The sequence below is a fragment of the Balaenoptera ricei genome, chromosome 17, assembly GCF_028023285.1.
Source record: "Balaenoptera ricei isolate mBalRic1 chromosome 17, mBalRic1.hap2, whole genome shotgun sequence".
NCBI classification, from domain to species: Eukaryota; Metazoa; Chordata; class Mammalia; order Artiodactyla; family Balaenopteridae; genus Balaenoptera; species Balaenoptera ricei.
Window position 1 is genome coordinate 58,353,869 of NC_082655.1, and position 26,377 is coordinate 58,380,245.

The 26,377-nt window shown below is 44.9% G+C and overlaps 1 protein-coding gene across 3 annotated transcripts in view; it reads left to right on the top strand.

The window, feature by feature from the left end:
- The window catches only part of PAG1 (phosphoprotein membrane anchor with glycosphingolipid microdomains 1), a 134,045-nt gene that overhangs the window by 100,059 nt on the left and 7,609 nt on the right, over window positions 1–26,377 (top strand). For 2 of the 3 annotated variants that reach the window (XM_059901542.1, XM_059901543.1), the window contains exons 4-7: window positions 15,499–15,704; window positions 17,365–17,416; window positions 21,016–21,112; window positions 23,505–24,109. In XM_059901542.1, the coding sequence (XP_059757525.1) occupies window positions 15,580–15,704; window positions 17,365–17,416; window positions 21,016–21,112; window positions 23,505–24,109 (879 nt within the window). In that variant the 5' untranslated portion in view covers window positions 15,499–15,579. Of the gene's footprint in view, window positions 1–15,498; window positions 15,705–17,126; window positions 17,202–17,364; window positions 17,417–21,015; window positions 21,113–23,504; window positions 24,110–26,377 lie in introns of those variants that run through there. The other variant, XM_059901541.1, reaches the window with a different exon arrangement.

Consider the following 26,377-nt stretch of genomic DNA (forward strand, 5'->3'; position numbering starts at 1 on the left):
TGTAAAAAAGACTGACTCTTTCTCTTAAATTTAAAATATAATAATATATTGTTTTATAATTAGTGTTGAGAAATCACATAAGCATTAGAAATAATTGCTTACAAAAAAACTGGAATGAAGCCACTTGGCTTAGATTATCTAATCCAATAAATTAAAATGATAATACTGATTTATATAGCAATATATAATAGCAATAACTAAATAACTAAATTCAGCAATAACTGAATAGCAATAACTAGGTGTCATTGACTACTCTGATTTTTCTAAATGGGTTTTTTTGTCCTGAAAACACACCTTCTTGTTCCATTTTGTAAGTATATTTTTCTTGAAGTTTTCCTGTAATAGAGGCATGAGAAATAATTCAACAGTGACCTTCTCAGGATCAAATTCCACTGTGCTACTTCCATAGTGTGCATCTACAGAGCTGCTATGACGGCTATGCAGTGCCTACCCCACACCTCTAGGAGGTATCACTCATATGCTCTAGTTTATGCTCTTAGCACAACCAGAGCCTCTCAAAGCCTCAGTGGCAGAGAAGAGTGAACTCAAATTTTTGATTCCATGTGCAAAATTTCTTTGAGTTCCCATATTCCTTCTTTTAAGTTCTTACTAGATTTACATTATACTCCATAAATACCTGTGTTTCTTTTATTAACAAGTGAAAGTTAAAATTGAGTAACTTGGGGCTTCCCTGGTGGCGCAGTGGTTGAGAATCTGCCTGCTAATGCAGGGGACGCGGGTTCGAGCCCTGGTCCGGGAAGATCCCACATGCCGCGGAGCAACTAGGCCCGTGAGCCACAACTACTGAGCTTGCACGTCTGGAGCCTGTGCTCCACAACAAGAGAGGCCGCGATAGTGAGAGGCCCGCGCACCGCGATGAAGAGTGGCCCACGCTTGCCGCAACTAGAGAAAGCCCTCGCACAGAAACGAAGACCCAACACAGCCATAAATAAATAAATAAATAAAATTTTTAAAAAAAATTGAGTAACTTGGATAGTCAGGTAGAGGTGGCTGGCACCTCTTCCTGAATTTACCACAGCGTGCCTCTAAGATGTGCCTCCCCCAATATGCTACTTCACCATAGGCCATTCTCCTATCTCAATTTAATGCCTTTGAAGTGTTCCTTCCCCAAAAGGGGTGAAAACATAGGATAGAGAAGTGCTGAGTGGGGGGCATGTCAAAGCCATATCCTGATATTAGCTCTCGTTTTCTTGCTCTCTACTTTCCAAAAAAAAAAGGAAATTGGGGCAGAGTGGCTACCTTGACAACCTGACCTGACGTACAAAATGCTTTGAACTCAGCAGGGGGGAAAGACTCTCTTTTAAATATCAGTGTTATAAATCCATATTCTAGGTCTCTCCAAAAAGTTCTTAATACTGTGGCATATAATGTAAATTCCAAATGTGACCCTTCCACTTGGAAACCACTGTGACATTCAAAATATCAAACTCTCCAAATTATAAAGACTTCATAAACACAGCCTTCACCCATGACTTCATTTCATTCATGATCTACAAACAGAAAAAAAAAAAAAAAGGGAAATCTTGAGGGAGAAGATGTGATTTTTCATTAGCTATGAAGATTTTCAAAATTGCATTAGTCTCAGTTCATTAGGTCTTATAATCACATTAGCTACGTGGCATTGTAAGGGAAGAAATGCCCTGCAGAGATCTCCCAGTGGATTTTCCCAGAGTTTCACTACCCCTGCCCCCTGGGACTCAACATGGGATTAGATTTTTCCTTTCATAGGATGAACCAATGAAAATGATACAGCTTGTAGGAACCACGTTTACACAGACGTTTCCTCTCACACTTTCCTAATTCCTGCTACAGTGATTCCCCTGGCCAAATGATATGTCAGTTCTGAGTAATTCTGATCCTCTAAAGACTTTAAGATGAGTAACTTCCACCTCACTGGGATTCCTGTAGGACTCGTAACAAATTCAGAGCCTGGAGTTTTCAGCGAACTACTTACTTTAGGATCACTTAGGACACATGTTAAAAATACAGATTCTTGGGCTCCACTCCAGCTCTATTATATCAGAATATCTGAGGGTCAGGCCTGGGCATCAGCAGTGTAACAAGTGCCCCAGGGGTTTTGAGCAGGACTGAAGTGGTTTGGGGGGCATCTCTGCAATGGCTGATGCTCTCACGTGGCCTGGGAAGGAAGCCAAATGAAACCAATGGGGCTGATAGATGGAGGGACCTGGAGGCCGTGCCCTTTGATACCAGTCAAGGCTAGTTATTCGGTAGGGCCACAGTCAAAACACTCATCCACTGAAGTTGAGAAAATATTCTGCTCACAAATGAGATACTCTTCTATCCTGTCATGTCTCTACTCAAGACCCTACAGTTTATTCCATATTGCCTTTATGTTTTTTTTAATTTTTTTAAACATCTTTATAGGAGTATAATTGCTTTACAATGTTGTGTTAGTTTCTGCTGTATAACAAAGTGAATCAGCTATATGTATACATATATCCCCATGTCCCCTCCCTCTTGCATCTCCCTCCCACCCTCCCTATCCCTCCCCTCTAGGTGGTCACAAAGTATGGAGCTGATCTCCCTGTGTGATGCAGCTGCTTCCCACTAACTATCTATTTTACATTTAGTAGTGTATATATGTCAATGCTACTCTCTCACTTCGTCCCAGCTTACCCTCCCCCCACCCCGTGTCCTCAAGTCCATTCTCTATGTCTGCGTCTTTATTCCTGTCCTGCCCCTACGTTCATCAGAACCATTTTTTTTTTTTTTTAGATGCCATATATATGTGTTAGCATACAGTATTTGTTTTTCTCTTTCTGACTTACTTCACTCTGTATGACAGACTCTAGGTCCATCCACCTTAGTACAAATAACTCAATTTTGTTTCTTTTTATGGCTAAGTAATATTCCGCCTTTATTTTTGGAAACAACTTTTTTAAATTTAAATATAGTTGATTTACAGTATTGTGTTAGTTTCAAGTGTACAGCAAAGGAATTCAGTTATATTTTTTTTCAGATTATTTTCCACTTCTCTCTGCTATACAGTAAATCCTTGCCGCTTATCTATGTTACGTATAGTGGTGTGTATCTGTTAATCCCAAACTGCTAATTTATCCCTCCCCCCAACTCCTGCTTTCCCCTTTGGTAACCGTAAGTTTGTTTTCTAGGTCTGTGAGTCCGTTTCTGTTCTGTATATAGATTCATTTGCATTATTTTTTAGATTCTGCATATAAGAGGTATTATGTAATATTTGTCTTTCTCTGTCTGACTTACTTCACTTGGTATGATATTCTCTGGGTCCATCCATGTTGCTGCAGGTGGCAATATTTCATTCTTTTTTATGACTAAGTAATATTTCATTGTGTGTGTGTACATATAATATACGTACATGTATATACACCACATCTTCTTACCACATCTTCTTACATACTCCATATTGCCTTCTGTATCTAGTTCAAGATGTTTTTGGCTGTCCATGATATTAATGGCCATTGTAATGAACACAGACCTCTTACAAAGAATGTGACAGGTTCTGATTGTTGAGTTTCATGTTTAGTCATGTCACACCTTGTAAGAACAGAATCTCCACAGGGGTTGCCATTCTGTTATACACATCTCCCCATCTCTGTCAACAGAGTGTTATCTTCCCTAAAGTGGGCAAAGGAGAAGAAGAAAATAAATGTGCTGAAGTACGTAGACATGTACATACACATGTCATTCTTAAACTCCCAAAGTACCCCATGGAGTAAAGCCAGCTGTAGACAAAGTGGTACAGCAGAAAAAAATTACCAGAAAAGTCCTCCGAGTCTGTTCCCCTTGCCTCCCTCCATGCACAGTGTATCTGCGCTCTGGCCTCAGCCCTCTCACCTTCTCCTTCCCTCCCTTTTCCTCACTAGGTGACTTGCTCTGTTCCGTCATTTATGCCTTAATGGGATTTTAAATGCTTGTGCCACTTCTTGCACGAATATTTGTTTTTTTAAGCTTTGCTTTCACTGTAAAGTGAAAGCAGTTTTCTTCCATTCGGGGGTGGGGGGACGGGGGGGTACTCTCTACAGGTACCCTCCCAGGTCCTTGAAATCTGATGCATCCTCAGCAGTTGGCTGACCCTGACTGTGATGGGTGGGTGCGTGGGTCCCTGGTGGTGGTCCTGTCCACCCCGTACTCATGCAAAGGCTGCCTTTGGAATCCACCAGACACAATGAGGACAGTTCTCAGCTTGAAACAACATCAGTTCAAGGGCACTGCAGCTGCGTCAATGCCACGGCGCCTCTGCTGTCAAGCTGAACGGAATCACGCTGCAATTACTGTGACTAGATGTTGTTTCTCATGCAATATGGTGGAAATGAAAGGACTTCTGGCTTTTTTTTCCCCTGACTTCCCATGCTTGGAATTCAACAATAAATTGTTTTTCATCTGTGATCAAAATATATCTCTGTATTCAGAACTTAATTCTAAGGATTTTTCACCTCTTGCCAGTTGAATTTTGCAACTGAATTGCAGCAGACCAGTGTCATCTCATATTCAAGGTGTGATTAGAAGATGAAACAGTCCTTGGCACAGAGTAGGTATTTAGCAATTATTTGTTCAGTGAATTACTGAGTGTCAAAGAGTAAAATACAATTTGTGCCTTAGTGTCAAAGAGTAAGAAACATTGGAGGTATTAGTCAAGAAACGAATGAAGCCACCCCCAAAGAGCTGAGCATCTTTAATAATAAAGACAGAGAAAGTCTCCAGAATGTTCTGTCACATTTGGAATCTCCTCAGGCTTGTCAAGTATTGAGATTGGAAATTAGATGGATCCATTTCAGACTTGCTGTCTTTGTAAGATTTTCCTAAGTTGGGGCATATGCCTTTAAAAAGCCTCAGAAGCCGCATCTTCTCTCTAAGTTACCTGTGCACACCTATCTGCATACTTTGGTTTGATCTTCACACTTTGTTGAAAGGCTTTTATAAATATGGATCATAAATGTGTAAATATAGGGACTTCCCTGGTGACGCAGCTGTTAAGAATCCGCCTGCCAATGCAGGGGACATGGGTTCGAGCCGTGGTCCAGGAAGATCCCACATGCTGCGGAGCAACTAAGCCCATGAGCCACAACTACTGAGCCTGTGTGCCACAACTACTGTAGCCCGTGTGCCTAGGGCCTGTGCTCCACAGCAAGAGAAGACACTGCAATGAGAAGCCCACGCACTGCAGTGAAGAGTAGCCCCCATTCACCACAACTAGAGAAAGCCTGTGCACAGCAACAAAGACCCAACACAGCCATAAATAAATAAATTTATAGAATAAAGTTTAAAAATTTTTTTTTAAAAATGTGTAAATATATCAACTACACGTGAATGAGAAAATAAAGAGACTCATCGTCAGCTCTGCAGCCATTGTGACTGGTGTCGCTGCCAGATGTGCTGTTGATTTTCTGGGAGTGTCGGGATTGACCTCCGGCGCTGGACCCTGACCGTAAAGACCGCCCGTGGTGTCCCCTCTTGACATCTGTGTGACTGGTGAGGCCCTATCAGGTTTTCCCATGAATTATTAAGACTGTGTTTCCTGGGGAGTTGAAACTATTGATCACACTGAGAATTTCCGGTGCTTGCTGGGTCAATACTTCCCTTTGTGTGGAAAGTTCTGGATTTGGGCTGTAGAACTTAGGAATCACTGGCTACTTTTATAATAGAATCTCAGAGCTGGAAAGAAACTTTATAAATGACCTCACTTTCCAGAAGGATAAACTGAGGCACAGGAGGTTCGGGCTCATTCCAGGCCACGAAGCAATGTAGTGGGAAGGAATGGAGCAGAAGCCGGGTCTGTGCCTCCACACATCAGTGACTTGTCCGCTAGCTGCCATCTCATTAGACTCTGTAAAGGGCAGCCTTTTGTTTGTGTGCTTCTATGGGAATCAAGAAGGCTCCAAGGACACAGGAGCTCTGACCTCATCTCACCTAACTTTAAGGAAGATGAAGGCCAAGTTTCAGCCCCAGGTATCTGGCTCAATGACCCTTCAACCCTAGTTGAAGGAAGATGAACATCTACACTAGTATTATTCATACATGGCCCTCAGACCAGCAGCCTAGACCTCCCCTGAGGGCCGAATAGAAATTCAGGATTCACAGGAACATAGAGAACAGACTGGTGGTTACCAAGGGGAAGGGGGTTGAGGGAGGGATGGAGTGGGAGGCTGAGGTCAGCAGATGTAAGCTTTTATATATAGGATGGATAAACAAGGTCCTACTGTATAGCACAGAGAACTATATTCAATATCCTATGATAAATCAGAATGGAAAAGAATATGAAAAAAAGAATGCAAATATATGTATAACTGAATCACTTTGCTGTACAGCAGAAATTAACACAACATTGTAAATCAACTATACTTCAGTTAAAAAAAATATTAAAACTGAAAAAAAAAAGAAAAGAAAAGAAACGCAGGATTCAGAATCTGCCGCTTAACAAGATCCCCAGGTGATCTGCAGAGGCAGTAAGGTGCTATTCTAGAACAGCCTTCTCCAGTTTCGGCATGCATCACAATCACCTGGAGGGCTTGTTAAAACAGAGACTGCCAGACCTCACCCCAGACTTTCCGATTCATAAGCCTCAGAGAAGGCCCAGAATTCTGCATTTTTAACAAGTTCCCAGATGATGGTGAGGCTTCGGCTCCAGAACCACCTCTGGCGGAGCTCTGCCCTACAAGGTCCGTGGCCCTGTCGCTTCCTCTATAAGGAGCTTGGGAGTCACACTCCTTGAGTCATCTGCTGCCCCCACCCTCCTGGCAGAAAGCCTTGAGGGTGAGCCCCGAGTACCTACATTTTCAAACACAAGTTCTGACTCATTGCAATCAAGCTGTCACTCTGTCTCCCTAAGTAGTTTCTGGGAACACCGGCAAGTAACTCGCAGGGATGGTTTTGCTTTCTAGAAGTCAATGAAAAGCATTTTGTCGGCCAGTTTTATGATGTAAAGAATTCTTAATGTTTTTTAAATGTAGGAAAGATGAGAATTAAAGATGGCCTTGATGTGTTGAGCACTGGGTAATAAGTCACGCTACCTTCTTGCTAGTGCCTGGGTAGAATGTTAACTCTTACCTCAGAGGCCTTACATCCGGCTACATCAGAAGGTGTGGCTGATCTAACTCACAATGAAACCAGTACTACGAACTGGGATTCCTCTGGGATGTGGCTTAAATTGCTATCTAACTCTGAAATTCCACTTCTTCCATCCTGAAGGTTTCCTTTTCCCAGAATAAGCATCCTTTGATGTACAATCTCCATGAGGTAGCATTGTTAGGTGAGGGCTTGGTAAAAGCTAAGTGGGATGTGACAGATACTGGAGCATTTGTAATTAGTGTCCAACCACAGTTCAAGTGTTAAAATGAATCTGATCTTTTAAATATCATGGTCCATGAGTGGAGGATTTGAGAGGCATTTATGTCACATGGTAAATTTCTGAACTTCTCAGCAAAGACACTGAAGGTTTTGGGGGGTTTTTTTGTTTTGTTTTGTTTTTTTGGTTAAGTCTTTTACTACTGTTTTTTTAAAAAGTGTCTGAATCACCCATGCATCAGAAGCCGAATAAAAAACAGGGCAAAGCAGTGCTTAACAGAGTCCTGACCTCACATAGAGAACAGACTTGTGGTTGCCAAGGGGGAGGGGGCTGGGGGAGGGGTGGGTTGGGAGTTTGGGGTTAGCAGATGCAAACTATTATATATAGAATGGATAAACAACAAGGTCCTACTGTATAGCACAGGGAACTATATTCAGTATCCTGTGATAAACCATAATGGAAAAGAATAGGAAAAAGAATGTATATATATATGTATAACTGAATCACTTTGCTGTACAGTAGAAATTAACACAACACTGTAAATCAACTATACTTCAAGAAAACAAATTTTTACAATAAAAATAAATAAAAGTCCCATCTCAGTAAACTGGCCTGTGTGTAAACACCACATCCCCACCGGACTCCAGCGAAGAAGACAGTGCCAGGGCTGCAAAGTGCGCTAGTTCCCTTGGAAGGGGGACCCATGATGCCATGGCTGGCAGTGAGCAGTGAGCGAATCGGAGGAGAGTGAGCCTTCTCTCTGGTGCCGGAAACAAGTCACGACCGCGTGATGTTGAGCCTGCCAGAAAGATGGCGTGGCTCCCATGTCCTCACCTGTCTGCTCTTGTCCCAGATGGGCGGACACCTGGGGGTTATGAATATGGTGGGGATGGCCGTGGTTTTTTTTAATTTCAAGCCTATGAGTCAAAACTGATATACACTGGGCCCCTTTAGGACCCTGAGAGGAACGTGGAGAGAGGCCAGTTGATCATGTGTAGGATGGAGGCAGCACCATGGAGATTTCCCCACCAGCTAGTCAAGCAGGCAATCCAGCTTCTGGAACCCCTCACATCCCCGAGAAATTTCAGCGTTGTTTGAGAAGACTGAGAAAAAGAATTTCTTCTTCTATATCTTTCCGTCTCTGAAGTCCAAGTCAGTATCCACCTCCTCTTGGATCCTCGGAATTATTTACTCATTATTAATTCATTCAACTTATGTATTAAGTGCCTACTGTGTGCCACACACTAGGACTACAGCTGTGAACAAGATAGGTCTCTCCACAGCCTCCCTCTTGGAGCTTGGACCAGTGGAAGAGACATACAAAGGGCTTCATCACTCTACTCTTGAGTGATGCTATGAAGGGAAAAGCTTGTAAAAAAAAAAGGCAGGGGGGCTTCCCTGGTGGTGCAGTGGTTGAGAATCTGCCTGCTAATGCAGGGGACACGGGTTCGAGCCCTGGTCTGGGAAGATCCCACATGCCGCGGAGCAACTAGACCCGTGAGCCACAACTACTGAGCCTGCGCGTCTGGAGCCTGTGCTCCACAACAAGAGAGGCCGCGATGGTGGGAGGCCCACGCATCGCGATGAAGAGTGGCCCCCGCTTGCCGCAACTAGAGAAAGCCCTAGCACAGAAACGAAGACCCAACATAGTAATCAAGCAATCAATCAATTAAAAAAAAAAAAAAAAAAAAAAAGGCAGGGGGCCTAAACTAAACTGGGGAGGGGGATACAGCATCAGAAAAGCTGCTCCAAGGAAGTGACGTTTAAGCTGAGACCTGAGGGATGGTTAGGCTTCCATCAGATGAAAATGTGCGAAGACGGCCAAGAACAGTTAAGGCTCCCCTTTCCTTTGAGAAATGTAAAGCCTAGGACTGTGAGGGAGGGAAGAGAGAGGTATGTATCAGATTCCTAGGAGAGGAGGAAGGCGTGACGTGTCATTGCTGAGAAGGGGCCAGAGGAACGCCAAGCTTGGGGACACATTGAGATCGCCAGTGTGGAGACCTGGTAAGGGTGGTGAGAATTCACGTACAGAGAAGCAAGTAATTCCAGTGCTGGGACCTTTTTCAAAAGACCTCAGGCCGCTTTGGTGACAGTACAAAAAAGGCAGGTGGCTGTGTTTGTTCCAGAGCTAAGGTTTTGCCTTAAGACATACTTGGCTTAATTTTTAACTGTTTGCCTGATGTGCTCTTCTCTTTTATTCTCCTTCTCTCCCTTACCTAATAAATTATTCATTAAACTTGCATTTTGAGAGTCAGCTTGGGAATCCTCCTTTCGCAGAAACATGTATTCAGTAAAAATTTCTTGACTGGCTCCTATTTGCCAGCTCATGGAGATGCTGAGAATGTGGTGGGATACAAGATGGATATATCCCTGCCCTCAAGGAACTTTTAATTCAGATCAGATGAGCAAACATGCAAGGCAGGAAGAAACAGAGCCTAAAGTTCAAACTGCACACTTTGTGAAACAGCCCATTAAGACTTGCTTATGCAAATAGAAGACCCTTTACCTGGACTCCTCACTCATGTCTGTCAGAATCATTTTCTCCCTCTCCCTCTCTCTCTCTCTCTCTCTCTCTCTCTCTCTCTCTCTCCCCGACCCCTCTCCTGTTCTCTCATGAGATTTACCATTAAAAATAAAAAATGAACCTTGGGAATTGGTTTTCAAGTCAGCATAGGAGGAACAACAACCTTAGAAGGCATTCCTTACCCACCAAAGTCACTCGCCTTTTGGCTTTTCTGAAGGCAGAAACCAAAACGGCGGCAGAGCTTTGATAAGCAATAAACTATGTTACTTCTGTAATGTAAGTTTAATGTATTTTTGAAGACAAGTGACAGCCACACACACACTCCCAAAGGGTCTGATTTCCCATTTCCCATGGGGATCAACAGGTTTAATATGCACAAGAAGAAATCAGGTTACGCTGACAGATGGCCTGAAGGATTTATAATCCGCTCTTGGGATGAATGCCTGGCTCTTTCCACAGCAGCAGCAAGCCTTGATGGCAGCAGGGCCAGTTTGGTGATGTCAAGGCTTCTCAGGTTCCTTTCTCTCGTGCTTCAAGCTGCTGCAGGAAGAAATGTCAAGATACTGCTCCATAGTGATGTAAAATGATTCGGGAAACCATAAAGAAAATCTTACCTTGGGGTCCTTTACCACCTTCCGCTCTTTGGGTGTGTTTCCCCCCGACTCAGGGAAAGAGAGAAGCGGGGATATCTTGGAAACAACTGGTATGGCAGAGACCCTTGGGCCTTAGCAGGGCCCTGGTGGACAGTAGGCGTTCTCTGAGGTGGCTCTGTGTTTACAGCAGAGCCGCTTGACTCTCACGCAGAGTTCAGTGTACAAAGCTTACCTATAGCAGAGCCCCTTTGGTCTGCAGAGAAACTGACCTGAATTTGAATACTTGAGCTTAAGACTCTTTCAGGAGACCGGAGACTTCAGTGGAGAGATTCAGGCTTCAATAGCCTGTGCATCTGCCCTCGTGCTTCACAGGACAGAAGCCCAGCAGAGAATTTAGGTGTTTGGTTAATCTGTTGCTCGTCAAGTGTCATTTTACCGCATGGTTCCCACACCTGGTGATGACCCGGGAAGGAGGCGTTCCCATGGCGATGGGTCCTTGGCCTCCTTATTTCGGCCATTGGTGAGGAGTCATGTAGAGGTGGTTTCCAACATGCTTAATTATGAGTCAACTAGGACAGCTGTAAAATGGTAATGACCATCATTACTGACCTCAACCGGCTTCAGGGCAACTAAGCGTCTGCTTCTATAGCTAATCTCACCGGCCATCCCAGCTCCACCAAATCATACAGAATTTGCAGCGATCAGAGCACCTACCTGTTAAATGTGTTTGGCTAAAGAAATAAATAGCTGGTAGTTGGGCTGCAACTTTCATTCATTTCATCCGGTTTTTGCTTTCTTTTTTGTTGGAATTGATTGGGGTGGCGGATAGTCCAGGCTAATGAAGACAGTTAAAAGGCTCAGCAGAGGCACCAACAGAAAGAATAACTGAGGTCTGTTCTGGAGGAGCCTGCTGATTAGGGCTGAGAATAGAATTATACTGTCCCCTTGTGGTTAAAAATGGTACCTGCTTTTAAAGTAAAAGGCCCTCGGTTTTTCTCAAGATTGAATCACTTATTGATTAAAATCATGAAAGGAATGGATACAAAAGTATGAGTGATTATGGAGCTTTTAGTCCAAAATAGTTATCCAACCCTACTTCTAAAAGAGTCCCCAAAAGCAGTCCTGTAAACTCAGGCATCGACCTTTCTCAGGGCCAAATGACAATTTCCCACAGTAGTCTGAAATGATATAAAATTGCGGGGTGGGTGAAATGCCACTGCCTCTTGTCAATATCATGCATTAAATTACAGTCACTGGTCATGATTGTACATCAGTGCAGCCAATGGTGAAACCTATTCTGAAACAAAAAAAATTGATGTACAACTATTAAACTAAATCTGCTATTTCATTAGTATTATGATCTTTTGCAACACATCTTAGTGGGGCATTCAGGTGCTGTAATAAATGTTTGTTGAGGCACGGTGAATGGTCGTCCTTTGCTCTATGTTGAATAACTCATAGAATATTTACACATGTGGTCTGACAACGGGATATTTTTTAACTTTGAAGAAACAGTATTCTATAATTGAATGCAATTTTATTGAGACAGGTAGGAACATGATGGAGAGAAATAGGCTTAAATATCTCCTTGAAAAAATCATGAGAGATCGCCCCAAATTGTTCATGTATTTCTGCTGGTGTGGATTGATTCTGGATGCTCAGGAAACATCTTACTTGATATAGGAATTAGCAGAAAATTAGCTGGTCCCCAAGGCCAGTAGCAACATCAGGGACTCCGCAGCCTTGGATTATCTTTTCCACGTGAACCTGGTTGGTAAAGGTGCACAGTGTATGATATAGAAAACCCTTGCTCCTTCAGGGGCCCTTCCTTTTCAGGGTGACTTCTTACTTCCTGGACCCTGTGCCTCGCTGTCCTCATTCTCTCTCTCTGTCGCTGATCCTGAGAGAAGCCTTGAGTCTCAGGGAAGGACACCGATGCCCCGCCCTGCTCAAAATGAACTCCACGAAAGAACCCTGAGCACTGCATTTAAGTTCAGTGAAACCAGTACAGGAGGGTCCAGCCTTGGGGGGAAAGTCCATTCCACTTCTTGGAAAGCCCTGGACCATCCACACAGGGCTTCCAGTCTCATCCCCACCAAGAGGGAGGAATGTGGAAGTCATACGTGTACATCTACACACACGGGGGAGGGGCAGTCCATCTGCACGCGGTGAGGGGGTAATCTACATGCGCGGTGGGGGGAGGGAGTAGTCCATCTACACAAATGGGACGGGGGGAAGGGGGTAGTCTATCTACACACACGGTGGGGAAAGAGGGGGAAGTAGGCCATTTACACACACTGGGGGGCTCAGTTCATCAACACACACACGGGAGGGGTAGTCCATCTACACACATGGTGGGGAGAGTCCGTCTACACACACGGGGTTGGTGGGGGGAGGCAGTCACGTCTCAACAGCAGATAAGCCACGAAAATTTAAGAAGGAGATGACCAGAGAAGAAATGGGCAGGAGAATTATGGAAACAGAAGACCAAAAAGAGAAAGAGACCAGGAGACGAGAGTACCGGTGGTGCAGACCTTCTCTAAAACTGGAACAGTCCCACTGGGAGGGAGGTCATGTGTGTGTAGACCCCCGCACACCACTGGCCCCTGCAAGGGGAGGTGCTCCTGCTGCACTGCCACTGCATCTGTGACCTGTGTGGCTCCTGGTCGAGTTGCACATAGAGGTTCCTGAGAGGTGGAAGCTGCCCACACAATTGGAGCCCTTGCCCTTAGGGGTACAATGTATTGATAATCTGACTCAGAAGCAGTACCAGATGATGATCTTGCTTTTCCCTGTGAGATTTTTTTTGTCCACGATGAGGACTTTTGTAAAAAAGCATTTCTGTCAGTAGCTTTTCTGCAAATTCTGGTTGAAGGGGAGTGATCCGGGAGTTTTGACACATTTTCTCTGAGTTACATCCTTTATTCAGTAGCTGGTAATAATCTGCTTTCACCCTTTTTCTCCCCACACTGTTCTGCTAGTTGGAGCACCACATAATTCATTATATTCTGTCGCCTCCCCCTGTTGAGAGAGAGAAAGAGAAAAGAGAAACGTGTACCAGAGGTGGAGAGAGGGGCCTGCTGGATAGATATGTGCCTTTTGAATAATTCACTCAGCAAACTATTTTCTAAGAACTGGGAACTTTATAAATAGACATTGATTAAATCATTGTATGAATGAATGAGTGAAGGAAAGAAGGAACACACAAACTCCTGCACAACAGACATCTTTTGTACCTCCTAAAACGTGTTATGCATGAACCTGGATCTGGATATAAAAATGTATTTCATATATATTCATAGGTCCCCGTCATTCATGTGCTTGAATGCATTTTAATAACTTGTGGTGCCAATTTGTAGTCTAAGTTTAAAGTGAATTATTCATTGTTTCAACAAATCATAAGAGAAGTGCTGGTGATTTTCACTCAGTTATAGCTGTCCAGGGGCAAACAGGCAAAGGCAATTTGACCATCCATTACTGTATGCATGTAGTGTTTATAGGTATAATATATAACCAACACAGGAAGAAAGAAGTTCTGTATTACCCAGGAAGTTGTAATTTATTTATTTATAGAGCATTAAGAAGTGTTCATGTTGGTTCAAGGCCATATAGAAAGCAATCGACTTCATCTAGAAATCTCTCTGCATGCTTGCAGATAAAATTTCTTTTTCTCCATCTTTTTATTACTTGTCACCTTTAAATATTGAAATAAATGTGAAATGTTTCACCTGGAGAAAATCTGGTCTCGCTGAACCACAGTGACTCCGTAAGCTCCCCAGGTGCTGGCTTGATGTAGATGCTCATTGATAGCTACATAACAGTCCCAGGTCTGTTAGGGAAGCAAATGGAAATGCAAACATCAACCGTCTTTTTCATGAAAAAAAAATGTTTTGAGTTTTGATGAATTATCATGACAAAAATATTTATTTGCTGACTTTATTCATGAATCTTGAGATGAAGTTAAAGGCTGTTTAAGTGAGAATGTTCTAGAATTGTGCAAAGCAAATGTTCTTTAAACAAGGCATCTCTGACGAGAGATCATTGTTAATTTGATATAGCACTCTGTTTTTCAAAATCTAAAAGTCTTAAAATATTTCACAGAACTCATTGGCCATTTTCATTTAGAAGCGCTGTAGCTGGACCGGGGAGCGGTAGCCCCCAGTGAGAAGGAGCGCCCTCTAGGGGCTGAGGCCACTGGCGCTGGAGTCAGAGCTGGCTGGTCTCATATCCTCCGCCGCCACTGAGCGCGGTGACACCGTTGGGGAACTTAGTGTCTCTGCAAAATGGGGATTAGCCGTGCCTTCTTCACAGCCTGGTGGCAGTGATCAAATGAGGAAAGCACTCGAGTCCCAGGCACATGCAGGATACTAATACGTCCTAGCTTTTATACTCAATTTGTAGTTGTTTATAAATAGGTCTTATTTGCTGCCGGTGATGCATTCTTTGCGTAGACTTTCAGCCATCCCTTTGAAAGTGGACTTATTGAGTGCTTACAAAGTTTAGTGAAAGCCAGCCCTGAAAATAAAGTCACATACTCAGAATAGTTAACTGTTTATGAAGGTGAATGTAAAGACCATCTATTTCATTAATTGTATTGACCTTAAACCTTCTCGAAGAGAAGCAGGTTTGGGGAGTTGGGGATTCAGGTGGGAAAGATGCAAACTACATTTTTGTGAAAGCTGTAATAAATGCTTTACACTGTTCTGGCAAAAACAAAAAAAAAACAAGGGAAACCAAATAAGCATTTATTCATTTGCTGTGGAGTACTTGGAGTCTTAAATTTATTTGAAGACATTAAGAATCTATCCCCAAACATATCCAAATAACAAGACATCCGTTGCCTCAAACACTGCGCTAGGCACTGCACGCTCCTGCTTTGCGTTTTGGGTGAGAAAACAAAGGCCTGGACCACAGAGGGGAACTTGCCCAGAGGGAGTTCCAAGTCGAGTCCAGTGCATTCGGCACACACCTCCCTGCTCTGCTCAAACACCCCCTCCACCCCACGCCCCACCAGGAACTTACTCCCAGATTCTGGCATTTCACGCGAGAAGTTGTCAAAACACACGTTGTTCTCTCTGCAGGAGGACGCAGCCCTCTGCCCCCATGTCGCCACCTTGGAAGGACTGACCAAATCCAGCAGCCTGTGCCACTTCCCACCCACTATGGGACCCGAGGGAAGCTTGCTGAGTGGGGGACAAATGCAGATCACCCTGTGGGGAAGCCTGGCAGCTGTGGCCACCTTCTTCCTCATCACCTTCCTCATCTTTCTGTGCTCCAGTTGTGACAGGTGAGAGCAGTGCATGTCTACTAGAGCCTTAAAATAACATGTTCCCTGGACCCAGAAGACTTTCTATATAAAAAGCCTGTGATGAATGGCATCTCACTGCATAGACGTTCCCAGAAACTCGTATGTTAGATTAACTGACTTCTCTACCTCAAAGGAGCCCAGGACACTTTTTATTAGTTCAGTGAAAAGCCACATCTGATTTTCCTGGGGAGCACCTGGAAGAGCCCTTATGTATGAAACTTCCCAGAAAGAAATTTCTGCTATTCTTATGAGCACACCCTTGTCAAAATGTGTATTGTCTTTTTCCATCTGTGGACATTTGGAAATCTAAGTATCATGTGCATTAAAGATACTCTTTTTTGCTGCAATTTGAGAGTTACTAAGAATTTTTGCTGCTCTGTACCTTTCAGGGGGTCACTTTATTAAGGATTTGTTATCTAGAACTGCAGTTTGTTAAGAAACAGATTCATTTTTTCTGCAAGAGAAACATTCTGTGTATGAAATAACCATCTTGTCTTATTTTAGAATTATACTTCTCTCTCTCTCTCTTTCCCCTCCCCCCTTCCTCCCTCTTTGTCTCCCTCATATACAATAAAATGTGTAACCCCTCCACCAAAAAAAAAAAGGAGATCTTTGCTTGGAGAGAAGCAAAGTCCTTTCTAACCAAGAGTGATTTTCCAGGTGTTCAGACATTGTTACAACATATGCAGCTCTCTGGTGAGGGCTGCTGCTGGGAGCCAGTGAAGACCAGCTGACAGCCAGCCCTCTTCCAAACTCTTCTCAATAACCTTGGAAGAGACTGGACAAGTGTCACTTAAAAGTCTGGATGTGGCTTTGTGCCGTAAAGTCTCTGTCAAGAGGGGAAAATCCAGACTCCCTGAACACAAGTAGCCTCCAAATCCCTGCCCGGTTTGGATCCAGGACTCCAGGGCTGGGAGAGAGACTAACTGATCAGAAAGCTGAAGAAATAGAAGCAAAACTAGAGGAGTGTTTGTTCTCCTGGGCCTGGGAGGGCCTGCCTTGCAATTATTTATGCTCCCACTAGGTGTCACTGTTGCCTTATACATCTATGGGAAAGGTAGCCTCTAGTATGATGGCTTTCTTTAGCCTGTCCCGAGTAAAAATAAATTCTATTTTTACTCGATGGACTTTTCCATGGACTGCAAGTACATATGACTCATCCTGAGAGCATGTAACCTCCCCGACAAGCCAAAAGTTGTATTTTCTTTATTTTCTCAATCCCATGGCAGTGTGTGACTTTGCAAAGACTGAATTAAGAAAGATGAAGAGATGAGAATTGTTGATTTCCTTAAAAAAAAAACAAAAACAAAAAACTCATTCCAGTATTCTAGACATAAACAGTTTCTACTCAGGAAACTGCCCCAGTCCTCTTGTTAACTTGTATTTTCTACTCCTGGAGGAAGGGGAGGTCCAGAGAGGTGACCAGCCCCTTGCTAGGACTTGACTCCCTCGGACCCTGCTGCCTGCAGTGGAGGGGTAGAATGAATTGTCCGGCTTCTGCTTCCTTGGCAAAATAAACTTGGTTTTTAAAAGAGAGATTATTTAAATGTTGATCAAAGTTTGAATAGGAAAGGGGAGTGTATGTTTGATTTTAGATGGCACGTTGGATGTTACAGCCATGTTTCCTTTTCTGTTTCAGAGAAAAGAAGCCGAGACAGCACAGCGGAGACCATGAGAACCTGATGAACGTGGTGAGCACACGTGCACGAGCTTTAAAGCATCAGCCGCTTATCTAAAGCAGGTCCCTACAAGCTTACAACCTGAAGGAAACCCAGGGAAGCAATTCAGCCAGAGTTAACTGTCTGCCTGGGCAGTGTCCTCTTGCTGCAGGTTTATATTCACCGTGGCTAGAGGCCTGTGCAATTAGCCAGGTTGTTGGGAGAGCTTCTGAAACGGATGCAATTGTGCCACCGCTGGAAAGATCCTCAGATAGTTCCAAACTACTGCAGGGATGTTTCTGTTTTGCCTCTGCTGGGCTCCAGCCGGTGTATTGGTTGGCTAGAACTGTCATAACAAAGGACCATAAACTGAGTGGCTTAAATAATAAATTTATCATCTCACAGTTCTAGAGGCTAGAAATTCGAGATTAAGGTGGCAGCAGGGTTGGTTGCTTCCGAGAGCTGTGAGAGCACATCTGTTAGAGGCCGCTCTCCTAGCTTCCCGTGGTCGGTTGGCAGCCTTTAGTGATGCTTGGTTTGAAGATCTCTGCCTTTACATCGTGTTCTCCCTGTGACTCTTTACACCGTCTTCCCTCTATGTGTGTCTGTCTCTGTCCAAGTTCCCCTTTGTTAAGGCCTCTGATATGACCTCATCTTAACCTGTTTCATCTGCAACGATCCTGTTTCCAAATGAGGTCAAGTCTAAGGTATTGAGAGTTCGGACTTCAATATAGGAATTTGGAGAGGATAAAATTCAACCTGTAACAGCTGATCATTAAGCTAACTGGAGCCTGGGGCCCCCAGCATCCTAGATGTGGCCTGGCCTTGCTGGGTTTCCTTGCTCTGTGTCCTAAAGGGTCCTGATCGAGCCCCGCGGGCCTCTTGGATCCACCCAGATAGGGAGCAACCTGGGCGTCCTGGTCCCACCTCATTCTCTCCCCTCAGGCCCATGCCCTTAACTGGCTGAGCAATTCCAGCAGCTGGGGATGGGGCCGCCCTCATATTCTCAAGGCTGAAACGGTGAAGATGCTTCCTGTCCCAGACATAATTTCTCAAGATCAGACATAAACTGGTTGGAGGAAGAAGGGGCAAAAAGGAAAGATGGATGAGTGAAGTTATGTCGTGTGAGGTCTGGTATGAAACACGCAGCCAGCAGTCTGGTTCCAAGCTCACCCAGGAGGCGTCCCGGGCGCCCTGCCCTATGATTGCAGGATTCTTCCAGGCCAGGCAGCGAAGTGGTCAGCCATCCTCTCCTGGGAGCCCCTGGGGAGTTCCTTCCTTTCATCTCTGTATGCAGGCGGCTCACCACCCCCCCCACACACACACTGCAGTCTCTGGTTGTCTATGTCCCCACTTCTCACCTGCCCCCAGCGCCTCTGTTGGATTGCCGCTGTGCAGGCACCCAGAGGGCAGGTGGGAGAGGAGGTGGTGCCTCCACTGTGGCTCCTCCCACGTGCAGGTCCCAGGCCCCAGCTTTCCTCCCCTTCCCACTCTCCTTGGTGCCCGTGGGCGGGAGAGGTGGGACTGGGGGAGAGGCTTCCATCTCCATCACCCTCCCCTCCTGTTGTCCTTCTAGAGCAGCGGTTCTCAAGCATGGCCTGGGCCAACAGCACCACTTGGCGTTTGTTAGAAGACTCAGGGGGGTTGGGGGGGGGGGGCTGGGAGCAAGCCCTCCGGGTGATCCTGATGTTTGCTCAGGTGTGAGAACCTCTGTTCTAGCCCTTCGGTTCCTGCTCTCCTGCTGACGCCCAGCAGCAGCCCTGGGTGAGACGGGAAGAGAGTGGCGGGTGGATAAAAGGAAGATCTGACTCTCCCTGTGCAGTGTCCTTCATTAATAGCCCCCCATAGCCTCTCTCATAGGAATGTGTGAGCAAGGGAGTGCACGCTAGAGCACGTTTGCACACACACATCACATGGCTCTCTTTACAAGCTTCTATCCTAGCTTCTCAATTTTCTACAACTTGCAGAGTCTCCATCCCAGGCCTGAGAAGTCCCTGTAGTCAGCCAGCATTCCCCACCCCTGATCCCGGCTCTGACACACACCCCGACACACACCGATCGCTCCACAGCCCCAGAGGAGCTGCCTTTAAATCCTAAGGTGAAAAAGGCCGGCGGGGGTTTCCCATGGCTGCATCTGAAGCTGCAGTGAGAGAGAGGCTCCCTCCTGGCTTCTGTGTTTGGAGCTCCAGCAGGCGTTTTCTCGTAGAAGCTAAGAGAAGAAATGGTGGCGAGAGCCTAGAGTACGATAATTCAGCTGTGACGGATTGATTGTGCTGTTATGGGCCCACCTGGGAGCCGTCCTCCCCCACAGCTGACTCCTGCCCAGGGGTGACGTCATTTCTGTGCATGGGCACCTGTGTCTGCAGCCGCCCTGCAACCAAACACAACGACCCATCTCATGGGCTGCACGGGATTGAAATAGCTAACTCCCAGTAAACGTTTGGATCATGATGCAGCATGAGCTATTTGCTCTCTGTTATTATTATTTGGTTCCCAAGTCAGAGAATTTGTGAAGCCAGCTAGCCAAGGTTGTGGTGCTATTTACATCAGAACTTCCCAGGTGGACTCCTGGAACACGGTCCGGTGTGGCCTCCTCGGTCCCGCAGGCCGTGCATTCCATGAGCGGGATGGGGGAAGAGATCATATCAGCAGTGATTCAGCTGCTACGTGGGACCAGCTGCATATTTCAAGAAATATGTGAGCTACCAACTTACCTTCAGACTAGTCATAGCTGTAGCTCAGCCTGGCGTATCATGCCATGTACTGTCCACCCGTGCTAGCCCAGTAGAAAACAATCAATGCCATTCTTCCCTCCAAGTGTCCTGAATTTGTGAGAATAAGAAAGGTTTGCAAACCTACTTTTTAGCATATGATGGTTTTGGTGAACCTTGAAGCAGAGACTTGGCTGATTATGAGTCTCAGACATCAGTGACATTATCTTTGATCAGATTTAAGTCCCTTCCCTTCAGATGACAAAGGTGATGTTTTCCTCGACATGACACACCCTTAAAAAGGGTAACGTTTCCGGCACCCCTGGGAGAAGGATGAGGCCTCTCTCTGCTGGAGCTGATTCTGATCAGCCCTGGGGCTTCTGGTCCCCCTCACCTTGAGCTAAGGGACCTGATAGCCCACAACCTGCCATAGCCTATTTGTCATTACCAGATGGGAAGCTCTGTGAATGGCGGCCTCGGAAGATTCCCAGGACGGCCCTGTCCAATAGAACCTTCCTCCAAGATGGAAGTGTTCTGTAACTGCCCTGATAGGGTAACCACGATCCACGTGTGGCCATTGAGCCCTTGAAATGTGACTGGTACAACTGAGGAACTCGATTTTATTTCGTTTCACTTAATTTAAATCTAAGCAGCGGATTTGGGTTTTGTTGTTGTTGTTTTAATTTTTAGAAGAAGCCATGGAGGGAATTCCCTGGCGGTCCAGTGGTTAGGACTCTGCTCTCTCACTGCCGAGGGCCAGGGTTCAATCCCTGGTTGGGGAACTAAGATCCCACAAGCTGTGTGGTTTGGCAAAAATAATTAATTAATTAATTTTTAAAAATACCCCCCCCCCCTCAAAAAAGCCGTGGATATTCCCCTCTGCCACGCAGTCTGATTCTTTTGGTGCCTTTGTTCTTGCAGCCTTCCGACAAGGAGATGTTCAGCCGTTCAGTTACCAGCCTGGCCACAGACGCACCTGCCAGCAGCGAACAGAATGGGGCACTCACCAACGGTGACAGTAAGTTCTGCAGAAATACCAGCTTTCCATGCAGGCCCCATCACCTGAGAAAGGCTAGGGTTCAGAAAATGTAGCTCAAAAACTAGGAAATGTGTTGGTTCTTGCTCACCTTTTGTATTACTACCAGTTTTAGCCAAAAAAATCTCATTTGGATGAAAAGTTAATATCTATGAATTGGCTTCTGTGTGTCATTGCTCTAAGATTTGTGTGTGTACTAACTCATTTATGCTAACAACTATAAGATTACTATGGCTAATATTACTGCCCTGTAAGGTAGGGATTATTACTCTTCACAATTTACAAATGAGGCAACTGAAACATTGCTGCTGCAACAAATTACCACAAACTTAGTGCCTTAGAAGAACACAGGTTTATTAACTTGGAGCTCTGGAGGTCAGAGTCTGAACCGGGTCTCCCTGGGCTAAAATCAAAGTATCAGCAGGGCTGCGCTTCTTCCCCAAAACTCTAGGGGAGAATCTAGTTCCTTGCCTGCTTCCGCTGCTAGAAGCCTCCTGCATTCCTTGGTCCTGGACTTCTCTCCATCTTCAAGTCTCTCTCCGACTCTCCTGCCTCCATCTTTCACTTACAAGGACCCTCATAGTTACACCGGGCCCACCTGGATGCCCCAGGCTCCTCCCCATCTCAAGATCAGCTGATAGTTCATCAGTATCCTTAATTCCTCCCTTGCCGTGGAGTGAAACACACTCACAGACTCCAGGGATTAGGACGTGGATGCCTTGGGGAGGGGGTGCGCATTATTCTGTCTGGCACAGACAGGTTAATAACTTGCCTAAGATGTTATGGTCAGTGCTCTGGGGATCTATAATTTGAACCCTCGATCTGACTCCTGGGTACACCCTTAGGACCACTCTGCACGCTGCCTGTTTCACGCCCAGGATGTGCTTGCTGACAAAAGTCACAGCTACGTTTCCACTCCCCAGTTTACAGAGCGCTTTCGCCTGGTGTAGCAAATCCTCCTCTTACCTCCATTTACAGACAAGGAAACTGTGGGACAGTCAGGATTGACACCGGAGGCTTCAGACTCCAGTGCCCGTTCTCTGTCCGCCATGACACAGACATCTAAATCCAGAGGGCAAAAGTTCACCCTCTCCTTGATGATCAAGTATTTAGAACACAGTGGGTAGTGATGGTAACTTCCGACGAGTGATCCATTATCATTTTCCCCAGATACTCTTCAGGGACACTATTTCTAGTCCCCCTAAAGAGAAGTAGTCTTTTTTTTTTTTTTTTTTTTCAGGACAAGAAGTGAGCACTTTATTTCTTCTTTCACTTATTTAGTTTTCCATGTAAAAGCATAGTGGGGTCAACCATGCATTAGACACTGTTCTGGACTCCAGGGTCTTAGAGAATCCCAGTCTAGTCAGTAAAAACAAGTGGGTTAAAAACTGTAAGTCATAAACCCACACACACAGATGTAAAGAATATATACGATATATAAGGAATATATATATTATATAAAGTAAATATATATGAATATACCAGTACAAATACATGTTTAAGTATATATTTACACTTACATACACTTATATATATAAAGAATATATAGTATATAAAGAACATACAGTGGAGAGACAGTAATTTAATAACTGGCTCACTGCAGTGTAAGTACCCAAAGGGTACTCATTGGACCTCATTGATGAATGATGTATCCCCAGCACTTCAACCATCCCTGGCACCTAGGAGGCACTCAAAAAACATTTGACAAAGGGATGACTGAATGTCTCCACGCAGTAACATTTCTGTAGCAATCTAAGAATTTCAAATACTAATTTTCTAATTTGAGGTAAAAATGTTGGTGCCGGGAGCCAATAAGATGGAAGGAAGAGCTTGAAAGAGGCACAGGGCAGGCGGACCCTTTGGGATACTGCTTTGGGCACATTTTTGCCCCATTGTTTCCATTGTCTGTCAAACAAAGTGACCTGTGAAGGGGGATGGATGGCTCCCAGGTATTCCCTCCACACAAGAGGAGGCCAGTAGGGCCGGGAGAGTGACTGCCACACACGCCCCCCCTTTGGAGCCCAGCCTCCCACAGTTTGGCCCTATGCAGTGTCACTTTCATCCTCTGGTTACTTTGGACACTGCCTACAAGAGGCCCATCAGGAGTAACAACAAATACTGTATAACTGTGACCCAAATTGATAGCCAAGACGATTTATTAAATACTGTATTGGAAAGATGTAATGGATGGCTTTAGTTTACACTGTGATTGAAATAAGAATATCCACTAACAGTCAAAACATCTGTAATTTACAGCCTCAAGTCAAATAAAAAACCAGCACCTTGATTTCACCTAACTTGACATCATCTGATTCACTGTAATAATTATGTCAGAAATTGTCTTCCTCCACTTTTAATACTCCCACTGCTTTAGTTCTTTCAGAAGACAGCACCATGACCTGCATGCAGCATTACGAGGAAGTCCAGACCTCAGCTTCAGATCTGCTGGACTCCCAGGACAGCACAGGGAAGCCAAAGTGTCATCAGAGCCGGGAGTTGCCCAGAATTCCTCCTGAGAGTGAAGTGGACACGACGCTCAATGGAGAAAGCACGGACGGGGACCAGGGTCTGGGGATGGAGGGGCCGTATGAAGTGCTCAAGGACAGTGCCTCACAAGAAAATATGGTGGAGGACTGCTTGTATGAAACCGTGAAAGAAATTAAGGAGGTGACGGCCGCCGCCCACTCGGCTCGGGGCCACAGCAGCAGGTCGAAGTCAACTTCCACTGTGAAGGAGCTTCTGGGGCCCCAGGCCAGTGGCAAAACAGACTTTGCCGAATACGCCTCTGTGGACAGAAACAAAAAGTGTCAACAAAGTGCTAATGCAGAGAGTATTCTTGGAAATCCATGTGATCCAGAAGAGGAGGCGCCACCCCCTGTCCCCATTAAACTTCTGGATGAAAATGAAAACCTTCAGGAGCAGGCAGAGAGTAAAGCAGGAGAAGAAGGAGCCGCCGAGGGGACCAGTGAAACCAACAAGGTGGGCTCCGGCACATTGGTTTCAGAGCTTTTGTCACAATTGGGCGTCTAGCTGATCCTGGGGCTTTTGCTTGCACGTTTTTCTAAGGAATACATGCTAGCACCTTCACGTGCGTTGAATGGTGGATGCTGTTTTCGTGTAAGCTGTGTTTGACTTTTTTTTCCCCCTCCAAGTAATAAAATACTGAAAGCTCATGTTTACAAACTATTTCTCTCTTGGCACCTTCCTTGGATATTTTCCAGTTTTTGCATCATGTCTAATTGGGGCAAGTATTATTTTCTTCATCTTGAAGACCAAAAACTGGAAAGACGAGACTCTTTGCCACCCATTTAGCCTCTTCCACTTGTTACCAGCCCAAGGCAGTGGGGTGATCTCCCCCCTCCCCGGGTCCCAGAAATCAGAGCACAGGAACCGGCAGAGGGGACCAGTTCACAGGTGCCACTGGGCGTATCTGATTATGTATAGACTTTTATATGAATCAAGTAAGAGATTTTATTTTGTGACAATTTCTAAATAATAATCTGTAGCTCTTAAGTGTAGCTATTCAACGGAGCTCTAAAATGTACTAACAATCCCCGAGCCTTCTCCGTGGGTGTCTCATAAGCTGATGTCTGAGCCACAGTAGCTTGGGATTCACATCTCCGGCTGTCAGCATTTCCTTGGGATTTAAACTAGCCCCTACCTTCTTTAGGCAACTGATATCTAATTTCCATTCTCTGCAGGGAAAAAAGTAGAGTTCTCTTCTCAAGTTTTGGTAGGAAGGCCAAGTAGGGGCTAGTCAGTCAATAGTAGCCTTGAAAAACTTGTGGCGTTCATGATCAAAAGGGGAGGCCTGGCTAGGGTTATATAGCTTATACCAAGGAGTCATTCTGTGTAGTCTTCTCTGAATGCATTTCAGCTTTTCGTTTTACCCGTAAAGTCAGCCATTGAGAGCCTCAGTAAAGTATTTGTGAATATATTTGTAAAATGCAAAAATGCAGCCTAATTTTTTGCCCTTTGTATAACTAAAGATAATAAAACTAATGTGACATTTATGCTGCCTAAAGCAGTTAAAACTTTACTTACAAGCATTTGAAAGATAAGAGAGTTGACTGTCTAACCACTGCTAAGTAAGCAATTCTCCAGATGTCACATTAGAAACTGGAAATATCCATCTGGGAAGCAGATTACCTTTCTATAGTAATACAGGAATGAATAATCCATCATCTCCATATAAACCATCCTAATTTTAAGTGATTGGGAGAACTTGAAATGTTTAATATTCATGCATTTATTTGCAAAAAGATTTTAATGAGCACCTACTATAAGCCACATGATATAGGTGCTGGGAATACACTAGTGAACAAAACATATAAATGAACAAAAATCTCTGCCCCCATGGAGCTTACATTTTAGTGAGGAGATAGAGACATAAATACGTATGTAAGTAAAGTATGTGGTATCTTAGAAGGCTTTAAAGTTTAAAGGAAAGAATTAGAACAGAACCCGGGGGATTGGGAAAGTTGGGTGGGAGCACAGTTGTGAATAGAGTGGTCAGGGTATGCCTGGCTGTGAAGGGGCATTTGAACAAAATGTTAAAGGAAGTGAGACAGTGAGTTGGTACACATTTTGGGGGGACAGAGCAAATGAAGTAGAGGGAATGGCCAGTGTGAAGATCCTGAGGCCAGAGCAGGCCCGGCCTCTCCAGGAAAGAGGAAGGGGTGGGCGTGGCTGGAGAGGGGAGAGCAACGCTAAGAGGAGTAGGAAGAAAGGTAAGCAGGGCCCCAACCCTGTATGGCCTCGGCTTATAATCTGAATACAGTGTGGTCACTCGAAAGCCTTGAGTAGAAGCATGGCTTAATCTGGGTCTGGAAAGGATCCCTCTGATGGAGCTGAAATTCACCTATGAAGAATGGAAGCAAGGAGACCAATTGGGTAGCCATTCTAATAAGCAAGACAAGAAACAAGGTGGCTCGGATCAGGGCAGGAGCGGCAGAAGTAACGAGAGACACTAAACTAGTGCCAGGAGATTTGTTGATAGACCAGATGTGGATGAAAGAAAGAGGAAGCAACGAGTCCAGGGTTTGGCCTGAGCCACTGGAAGGATGGAATTGCCATTAACTGAAGTAGAAAGGACCGTAGGCAGAGCAGATTTGGGAGGAAACTTGGGTGTTCAGGGCTGGACATATTGGTTTGAGATAGATATTGGTCATCCAAGTAGAGATGTCAGAGAACAGCTGGATGGAGGGACAGGTTTACGAGGAAGGGCCTGGGCTGGGTTTGTACATT